The sequence below is a fragment of the Lolium perenne genome, chromosome 2, assembly GCF_019359855.2.
Source record: "Lolium perenne isolate Kyuss_39 chromosome 2, Kyuss_2.0, whole genome shotgun sequence".
NCBI lineage: Eukaryota > Viridiplantae > Streptophyta > Magnoliopsida > Poales > Poaceae > Lolium > Lolium perenne.
This window is the reverse complement of record NC_067245.2, coordinates 65,697,911-65,707,917: the sequence shown is the minus strand read 5'-3', so window position 1 is coordinate 65,707,917 and position 10,007 is coordinate 65,697,911. Positions and strand designations below refer to the sequence as shown.

Genomic DNA, 10,007 nt, shown 5'->3' with positions numbered 1-10,007 from the left:
CTGATACCAATTGAAAGGATCGTATGCCGCACCTAGAGGGGGGGGGGGTGAATAGGTGCTAACCAATTTTTAGTTCTTTTTCAATTTAGGCTTGACACAAAAGGTAAATTCTCTAGATATGCAACTAAGTGAGTTTACCTATATGACAAGGCTAACAACTAAGCAAGATATATCTAAGCAATATAGAGATAGAATAGGATAGAGGTAACCGAGAGTGGAGCACGCGATGACACGGAGATGATTCCCGTAGTTCCCTTCCTTTGCAAGAAGGTACATCTACGTTTGGAGGAGTGTGGTTGCTACGAAAGCCAAACCAACAGCCACGAAGGCTTCACTCAGATCTCCGGTGAGCAACGCCACGAAGGCCTAGCCCACTTCCACTAAGGGATTTCCTCGAGGCGGAAACCGGGCCTTTACAAGGTTCTTGGGGCACACATCCACAACCAAATTGGAGGCTCCCAAATCTGTTACAACACAACAATCAACAACAATACATCAACACAAATCAACTAGGGAACCAAATAGGAACACTAGCATGAGATCCCTCAAACAAGAGAGGGGGAAATGAAGAACGCTTCGGTGAGGATGTAGATCGGTGTCTTCTCCTTCGAATCTCCAAAGATCAAGAGCTTTGGTTGGGGGAGGAAGGAGATCTTGCAAATCTTGACTTTCTTGAGGTGGCTCTAATGGAGGTGGCTTGGCAGATTTCTTGTGTAATGATTGAGCAAGCAACCAAGGTAGAAGAAGGGGGTATTTATACCTCCCCTCAAAATTGAGCCGTTGCAGCTTCCGGGGGGCCGGATAATCCGGCCTAAGTAAGGGCCGGATAATCCGCCCCCCCGGATAATCCGGCCTTCGGGACAAAACTGTGACATTGTCCGGCCAAATGTCCGGCCCATGTACTGGTTCACATTTCTTCCAGTCCTTAGCCAAAAACGAGGGGGTCGGATATTTCCAAAATATCCGGCCCGGATAATCCGGCCCTGGTACAATACCGGGACATTATCCGGGCAAATGTCCGGCCCCCATACTGCGCTGCATTTCCTCGAAGACTTAGCCAAAAACAGGGGGCCAGATATTTCAACAATATCCGGCCCGGATTATCCGGCCTGGCCAACTTTTTCTGAATTCTTTTGACAGACGATCAAATCCAACACACATGAATAAATATCTATGTAATCTCTGTACCATTTAAACAAACATTAGTGTATCACATATATTGACATCAAACATACAAAACATAATGTGAGAGATGTTCTTTCAAGAAAGGAACGAAGGGAGTATAATTTAATAAATATTATTTTACATGAAACCACACATATGTTACTAACCACCGTGACGAACCTAAGGTGAATAAGATCTTCTTATATCTAAAGTCGACAAGGTAGCACAATAAATTTGTGTGTAACTCTAGATGTAGAAGGATTTATAATCTTTCTATTCTTAATAGTTGATCCCATTTTTCTGCACATGCAAGGTATCCACATCATCAGTATCTACAACCAATCCTAGACTACCACATCATCAGTCTTGCCAATAAATTTTGTGAGACCGGCCATGTCATCAATTATTTTCTTTTTTTCCCTGAAGAGCGTTACATCTGTTCTTGCGCTTCTTTGTAGTATTAATAAAATTGTACGGACTGGCACACATGTAGCTTATTATTCTAGCCCACATACAGCTCATTGCTATATGCTCATGAATCAAAATAATCGTCGCATTGATGTTTCAGTTTCTCATGAGTTATTATGACGCACAATATCGTTGACGCTAGAGTGGCACTACAACCACCGAACCTTTCCTCTCCGCGGCGACGCAGTAGCTTCCTCTCCCAACAAGCATAAAACAATTACTATGAAAAATGGGATTTTATGGAGGTATATGAGAAGTTCATGCAGCTTCTCCATATTTAAATGGCGCACGGCCTTGCTCCGAACCAATTCTTTCACAACCTCCATTACGGATTGACGTCCGGCCGGCCGGCGTCATTGTCAGACTCATCTTTGGCGGCACAGTGAGCCACTCCCTCCCATATTCTCCCCCATGAATATGGCTTATGGTAACCTCATGTGTTAGACAACTTGGATGAAAGAGCCGCCATATTTCTTGGTCATTAGTCCTTTCATATGATTTTTTCTGTTGCTATTTCTTGATCTTCCTGTCTACTTACTAATCCAAATCTAAATTTGAATTATATCCCTGTTATTCACACACTGCCAGCCGCTGCCGTACCGTCAGGTTGCCACCAGCTCGCACCATACTTGGTTGCCAAATCCCAACCCTTCGTGAGCTCATCCAAAAGTTTCTGACATCGATTCATTGATGTCTGGATTGACTTCATTTTTGGTGTAGCCCAATTGCAAGATCTATAGCAGAATTGATTTTTCTGCTGAGATTGTGCTTAGTTTTTCAATATGAGATCTTGGACTAGCTTGGCACTTGATTTTGGTTTTATAATTAGGAGATCCTCTTAATTTGATCTATTGTAATTGATTCATTTAATTGATTCTTTTTTGCAGGGAGCATATGGTGAACTGGCGATGATAAAGTTAAACGTAGTTACACACTGACATGTTCATGCAATATAGAAAAAAAAACTGTTTTGTTCGTCTTCTACTTCACAGATGTTCATCTATGCTTTGTTTCTAATAGTCTCTGTTGTGTTGCTCACATCCAGGTCCATATAGCTTCTATCAGCTACCGACCGGTTTGTACATCTATTGATCAATTGTCCATCTTGGACAAGCTGCAACTATTGGCCTGGTCACTTATTATTCATTGTGTTTCATCTTCTATATATGCAAATTTGTTAAATAATAACTCAATACTCATGTTTGTTTTGGTTCACTTTCAGAATATCTGAACGATGACATGAGATTTAATCTATAAAAGTAATGAGAAGGTGATGTACTAAAATAAGAAACCATGACTTGATAGTAAAAAAAACTCAGCGGTGCATCTTTGGGTTCACGTTCTACCTACCCTTATGTAGCTTACACTTGATTTCAGCATGTTGTCTACAATGTATCAAATTGGTATAAAATATATTGCTCTAATCAATATCAGCTGTATTGATTTTTTCCAATTCTTACTTCTATATAGCTCATCATTTTGTCCACACTATATTATCCTTAGTTTTTTTTTTTGCGACTTATATTATCCTTAGTTGAACACTATATCTGTAACCTTTCAGGTTATGCCATCTTATCTATATATGATATTTCAACATTTATATTGCCCAGTAATAATTTTCTAAAAGGGTCCGCTGCAACGCGCGGGGTAACCTCTAGTTTCTAAAGTGATTAAGACCAGCCACTATGTGTGAGAAAAGGTGTTCCTAACCTTCTCTCTCCTCCTCTTGAACCGATTTAATACATGGTAGGGAACGGGCTCATATGGTCTGATATGGTATGACACAAGAAGCGGCTCAACAATATGGTTTGGTTCTTTCATGCAAATGTGGGATCGAACAACTGAATTGTGAGAGAAAAGAGATGCATACATGCAGGGATGTCAGCAGGGAAGGTCCCACAACCGATTCCATAAATAGCAACATATGCACAGTGTTTCCAAATTCTAACACAAATTTCTTTGAACCAGCGCGGCATAGTACATGGTCTAAGAGTACATGTCGTACATTTATGGAACTAAGTTTTATTGATTTAAAAATCAAAGGATCTGGAAATAGACAAATCATAACATAGCGGTGAGCTGGTGACTGATGATAAGAGCCTACGACGGTGTTGACTAATGCGTAATTTGTAACATGTTGACACTGTATTGTCTAAACTTTAGCGGGAAGCAACGTTCTTGACGATAGCGAGACGCTTGTGATGACTTCGTCAATTTCTAGATCTATCGGCTCAGTGTCCCGAAGATGCCTATAGAAGTAGTGTATGTCCTCGTTTATAAAATGAGTGTACATACGTACTTATGAATATCTGCATCTGAAATGTGTTTCTAAACAAAATTATACAACAACCCTCTCGGAGTAAAACAAAACAAAATAAAACAATACATCATCACCTGTCCCGCACCCGGATTTGCACGCAAGACCACAGAATGATGAATCCTATCCGCAATCCAATCCCGAAGAGAAAACAAATCCGTCTGCGATAAGATATGGGGAAGCAGCTAAACGCCAACGCCATGGACTGGAGAATGCGGAGATCGCAGCCGCGTCTGGCAGCTGGTGGATGTGGACCTGCGTGCCGCGACAAGAGGCAACAGGAAGATTTGCAAGATTTGCGAGGAAGGCTAGGCAAGGCATGCGCGAACCGCGACACGGCCAAGTGCGGCCGAAACAGAAAGCCAAAGACGCCTTCGCAAGCTACACTGTTGCATGCATTCTGCAATGGCGCAAAGCGAGGGAGTATTTCAGTTCAGCTTCAGGAGTCTACGAAAATGCTGACGTGCGGCGAAGAGAAAAGGTGCACAAGTTGCAAAAGGTCGTAAGCATTCTCTGTCCACTATTCCTGGACAGCACGAGAGTTCCCTTGAGTTGACAAAATGCGACCACGGATCTTTATTCAGTCGTTATATTATTTATTCAACGGTAGCTATCACAATTTAGGCCAATGTACCTTCCGTAGAAAAAGTAAGATTAACTGATTTATGAAGACCACGACGGTGAACTTGCAACTGCTGATCAACTTAAGAAAAAAAAATCCGGACGACACCAGTACAAATAATGTTTCGGAGTTTCTGAAAATCATAATTTGGGGAGGTGCTGCTGTACTAAATGTTTTCCATTTTCATTAATTAGGAAGTGTGAATTGTCTAGTAAAGTCATGAAAAACAAGTGTAAAATGTTACAAACCCGCCAATACGGTTCTCATGAAAAATGACATCACAAGGGGCACCACCACCTGACTTGGCTTTAATACATATGCCATACAATTGTCGATTGAAAAAAACATCCATCAAGATTGCCCGCAAGTATCATCATCATCTCATGTATGTGGAAGAAGCAACCACACAACACCGTAGACCACCAATGGATCAACTCTCGCAATAGTTATAGAGAGCCCATGACGGTTTATGCCCATAGTCGGATACACTTGCAAAAAAAAGTCCTATTTCAACAAAGAGGTTTGCTAGAAATGTGTTCGTCTTGTGCCGATCGCTTCCTCCTCAGAGGGCAGTCAATTATATGTCATCGTCACTGCTTGGACTCACTTTGCTACATCTTCGACTCCACAACGACACAACGAAATCACAGAACAACCCATCAGACATGTCGGAAAAGGCTACTATTAAAGCCCAAACAGTTAATTGTGCTTAACGTAATCTCCGTTGCCAAACAGTTTGTAGGCCCCCCTAAGATTCGACAACTCTAGACGATCACTAGACGATGCCCCCTAGTCTACAAGGAGAGGAAAGACGCAACAACGCATCAATTGCCCGATCACACAAATCTGAGCTTTCATTCCAGATTATAGGTTACCTCGGGCGCAAGAGACGAGCATAACTCCACATCGACGCTTTCAACAAAGTTTGTGGCGCATTGGCCGTCATCGTCGCCTATTCTAACCACAACCGAAGGCAAGTTTTGTTTCTTGGAAAATGCCTCATATTTTGCCGGCCGAAGGAGGCGACTTCCCGCGGAGCTACGTTTTTTTTTTCTTATCTCCTATATAAATATGGATATGAACTTTAGATTGACATGCTTATGAAACATCTAGTACTACTTACAAAACAACAAAAATAATAATTACTTTATAATTTACATATTCTTATGCTCACTTTGAAGCGTGGGTTGTAATAATAATATTTGTACTATTGAAACTACTAGCTTTCTGCGGGATACTTCCTGAGCGTAGGATGGTCTATTTAATTGCAGCGCGCGCCCGGATTGGCACCGGTCCAGCGGACGTCTACGAGCCGGTGATCCCGCGCCGAAAGTGCATAGACCATACGGGCGATGGAGCAATTTTCATGCTACAAGCTTTGACGTGCACTGGTTCACAATTGCCTGGCGCGATGAGCACGAAACCCACAAGGTTCCAAACCAGAGGACGGGCGTGACGTGGGCGCAGCCATCCCAGCCCAATGTGCGGATCCACGCATCCCGCAAAAGCGGCGAAAAAGAGTGGCGAAAAACACTCCACTCAACTGGACGGGGCGAACGCGAGGCGCGCACCACCCGAGGCGCCCCCGCGCGTGCGCAGGGCCCACAATCCCCGATCCGACGGTCCCGACCGGCCGCGGAGACACGGAGCCGCACCCCGCACCCCCGGAGCCTGGAGTGAACCTCACTACGCTGCACGCGCGCGCGCAAGTTAACCCAACCCACTGGTTAACCCTGGTTGGTTACTTCTTCCTCGCTCGCTGCTGGTGTGCTTATATACTCGTCTCCTCCCTGGCCGTGGGCGAGGTCGAGGTCGAGGTCGGTCGAGCTCTTGATCATCCTCGAGGGTGTGTGTGTTGTATGAGCGGGGTTGAGTGGGGGATGAGCTGCAACGGGTGCCGCGTGCTGCGCAAGGGCTGCAACGACGACTGCGTGCTGCGGCCCTGCCTGCTCTGGATCGACGCCGCCGAAGCCCAGGGCCACGCCACCCTCTTCGCCGCCAAGTTCTTCGGCCGCGCCGGCCTCATGTCCTTCCTCACCGCCGTCCCCGAACCGCAGCGCCCAGGTACGGCAAAACGGATCCTCCACCTTTTCCAGCACGGCTTCTTTATCTTGGGCGTTTTCTTACTAGCTGATGTTTTGCTTGCATGGTGGTTCTTGCAGCGGTGTTCCAGTCGCTGCTGTACGAGGCGGCGGGCCGGACGATCAACCCGGTGAGCGGCGCCGTGGGGCTGCTCTGGGCGGGGAGCTGGCACCTCTGCGAGGCGGCGGTCCAGGCCGTGCTCCGCGGCGCCGCCGTCGGCCCGCTGCCGGAGCTCGCGGGCGGCGTCCCGGAGGGCGGCGTCGGCGGCAGCGACCTCTTCGCCTCCTCCGCCAGGCGCGCCGCGGTCGGCTGCTCCACCTTCTCCACGGCGAAACGGTTGCCGGCCACGTCGACGTCGACGACGAAGCTCTGGGCGCCGGCTTCCCACCAGGAGCCCTCGTGCGACCTCGGCCTCTTCCTCACCCCCGGATCGCCGACGGTGGCAGCGGCGGCGGCAGGGGAGCGACGACGGGCCGGCACGCCGTCGATGAGCTCCGACGCCTCCGTGACCACCAGCGCTGGGGGCGACAGGGAGCCTGAGCTGCTCAACCTTTTCGTCTAGGCCTCCTCCTAATTATTAGCTTTGCCGGTTCATGTATCGTCCAGCTTCCGACTGAAGGTGTGCTGGTGCGGGTGGTCGAGCTTGCCCGGTGAACTTTTTGCTAGCCTGTCATCTCGCCGGCGACGGCGAGGCGTCCTCGATTAGTTTTTGCTTTTTGGGCGTGCAGAAACCGCCGTCCGCCGGCTTGGTGTGTGACACCGAGATGAGTCATCTCAGATGATATCGCCCCGGCCTGCTTTGTTTCTTGTCAACTCCAAATGTTAGTGAAAAAGTAACTCCATGTATTAGTCTACTATACTTACTTTGTTAGCACTAGCACAAAGATCGTTAAACAAGAGTACACACTAAAGCTACCGCGATCTTATCCTCACGGGTCAGCTCAGCTGCTTATCCGAATTACTAGCGTGGTTAGTAGTGTTGGCCAGCAAGCTCATGCTTTAGCGCAAGAACTCCATTGCTGTTGTTAACTGGCCATATGATTGATCACCCGTTGCAAGAATCCAAAGCGGCCGTATCGTGCGATGCAGTGCCGTGGGGTTCGATAGATACGGCGGTTCAGCTTTGCGCAGGGGCTAGTACGTACGCGGCGCCGCGTTTCGGGGTGTGTGACCACCCGCACCGGAAGGCGACCGCCCCCGACCCTGCGACGCGGCGTCTTTCTGCCGCACCGGTGTCGCGGGCCGGCAGGCAGGCGGCAGCTACTGCCAACTTGTTGCGACACGTCCAATTACCTCTGCAGTGCCCGTGCCTCACCGCCGGCCTAACTTTGTACCGTGCTATGGAGTACGTGCGTCGTCGTTCAAGTAGACCTGGGGATCGTATGTCTGCAGAGATCGCAAGAGCACCTGCACCGGCAGCCTCTAAATAGACGCCGGCAGGGCCGTCGGCACCTCTGTTTGGAGGACGCCGGCAGTGCATCATTTATTTGGAGGAGCTGTTCCCACACCGGCGCCCCAAACAAGTGGTCCCGATAGAAGTTTTTTTTTTTTTACACAAACTACATATTATGATTTTATTGTCATTCAGGATCGAGGAATGAATAATATTTTCGGATAATCCGAGTAAAACATTATTCACTCCTCAACCCTGGATGACATATGAAACCGGCTTCATCTCTAACCTAGTACCTAGTGGCCACTTGGCTCTATGGAGGTGGACAATCGCCCGCTGCTCTCTCCGGTGGTTTCACCCCTGCTCTCTCCGCTGCTCCTCCGTCGATAATCCCCTACTATCTCCGCCACGAACGTCAAGTAGGCGGCTCTATCCGCGGCCACCGCCTCCTGACGCAGATGCCGCTCCAAGTCCTCCCGCCGCCGATGGTGATCCAACTCCTGCCTCTGTATGCGGAGCTGCAACTCCGCCAAACGCCGCCGCTCGCAGACTTCCTCCTGAATCTGCGTCTCCTCCCGCTGCAACCGCCGCAGCGCAAGCTCCTCCCACCACTTCTGCTGGCGCACCTCCCACCGGCGCTGGGTCAGCTCCTCCCGCTACCGCCGCGCCTTTAGGAACTCTAGCTGTTCCGCCTCTTCCGCCGCTCCGCCTCCTCTCGCTGCCGCGCCACCTCCTGCCGCGCCACCCGCCGCCGTCGCGCCTCCTCGGTCACCCACAGCCGTCGCTCCACCTCCTGGCCCCGCCGCTCGTCCGCGACATGGGCATCCACGGTCACCGCTAGCGCCGCCTCCTCCCACGCCTCGTACTCTGCAAGCTACGGGTCCGCTTCCACGACTTCTACGGCCGCCTCTAGCGCTGCCTCGTCCCACGAATCAAACATTGTGCTATTTTTCTAGGGTTTTTGCACTATAGAGGTAGGGGAGGAGGGATAATATAGACCGCCGGCGAGGCGGGAAACCTCCCGCGCGGTGTCGCGGCGGGAGAATTTCCCGCGCAGCGTCGTGGCGGGAGCGTCGTGGAGGTAAAATATCCCGCGCCGCGCCTTGGCGTCACTGACAGGCGGCTCCCACGCCCAAATTTTTCAGCCTCGCGAGGCGCCGGCGCGCCCGATTCGCGCCCTTGGCGAAGGGGCCGGGACGGGGTTGCCGGTGTTTCTATTGGGCTCGAAAAATCGCCGGCCATATGTGGCGCGCTCGTGTGAGCCCATTTTCGCTCCCGGCCCCCAAAAAGCTATCGGGGCCGCTATCGGGGGCGCCGGTGGAGATGCTCTAAGATATTCTTTATTATGTGTTCCAAGCTTTCTGTTCGACCTATACATCCTTTTATAGTCTACAATTTTTTTGAAACTTCATCGCTTGTGGCAGCCTGGATATATGAAAAATAAAGTTTAGTCCCACATTGTTTTTTTACGTGTGTGTGGTCGTAAGATTTCTTTCTTAGAAAAATATCCAAAATGAACCTTGAACTCGTAGATCAAAGCTAAACCTAACCTCGAATTCACAATCCCCGTAATCGGCACTCTGAATATGTGACGCCGGTCTAATTTTAACACCGACGGTCGTTACCAAATAGGGCTTCACTAACATGACACATATTTTGAGGGGAGGGGGGAGAGAAAGGGGCCGTGCGAGCCGAAGATGGGAATGTCCACTGTGGCCCACGCAGTCCAGCATCTCCATTCGAGGCATCCCCTGGCATTCATCCACTGTTCCAGTGATGGCGACGGGTGGTTGATCAACAACGGCCATGATTTGCAACATCGAAGGTAAATTCTCCGATGTCCTCCGCCTCCATTCATCGTACTTTTCCATCTCATTAGGGACAGGGTTTAGGCGGAAAAATTAGGAGGGGGGTTTGGTGGTGGTAAAGCTAGGTTTTTTGGTCGATATGGGTGCAGCTTT

At 49.0% G+C, this 10,007-nt stretch overlaps 1 protein-coding gene across 1 annotated transcript; it reads left to right on the top strand.

Annotated features, from left to right (window-relative positions):
- The first annotated feature begins 6,359 nt into the window (after positions 1-6,359).
- Positions 6,360-7,564, top strand: LOC127332825 (LOB domain-containing protein 37). The gene is made up of 2 exons (XM_051359164.2): positions 6,360-6,635; positions 6,734-7,564. Exons 1-2 carry the CDS (start codon positions 6,431-6,433, stop codon positions 7,213-7,215), a joined length of 687 nt encoding a protein of 228 aa, XP_051215124.1. The 5' UTR covers positions 6,360-6,430; the 3' UTR covers positions 7,216-7,564.
- Positions 7,565-10,007: the final 2,443 nt, after the last annotated feature.

What these genes read in the sequence shown, in the direction of transcription:
- LOC127332825 (XM_051359164.2), top strand. Translation starts at nt 6,431, where the DNA reads ATGAGCGGGGTTGAGTGGGGGATGAGCTGCAACGGGTGCCGCGTGCTG. An exon ending in CCCCGAACCGCAGCGCCCAG is followed by an intron (nt 6,636 to 6,733) that starts GTACGGCAAAAC and finishes TGGTTCTTGCAG; the next exon opens with CGGTGTTCCAGTCGCTGCTG.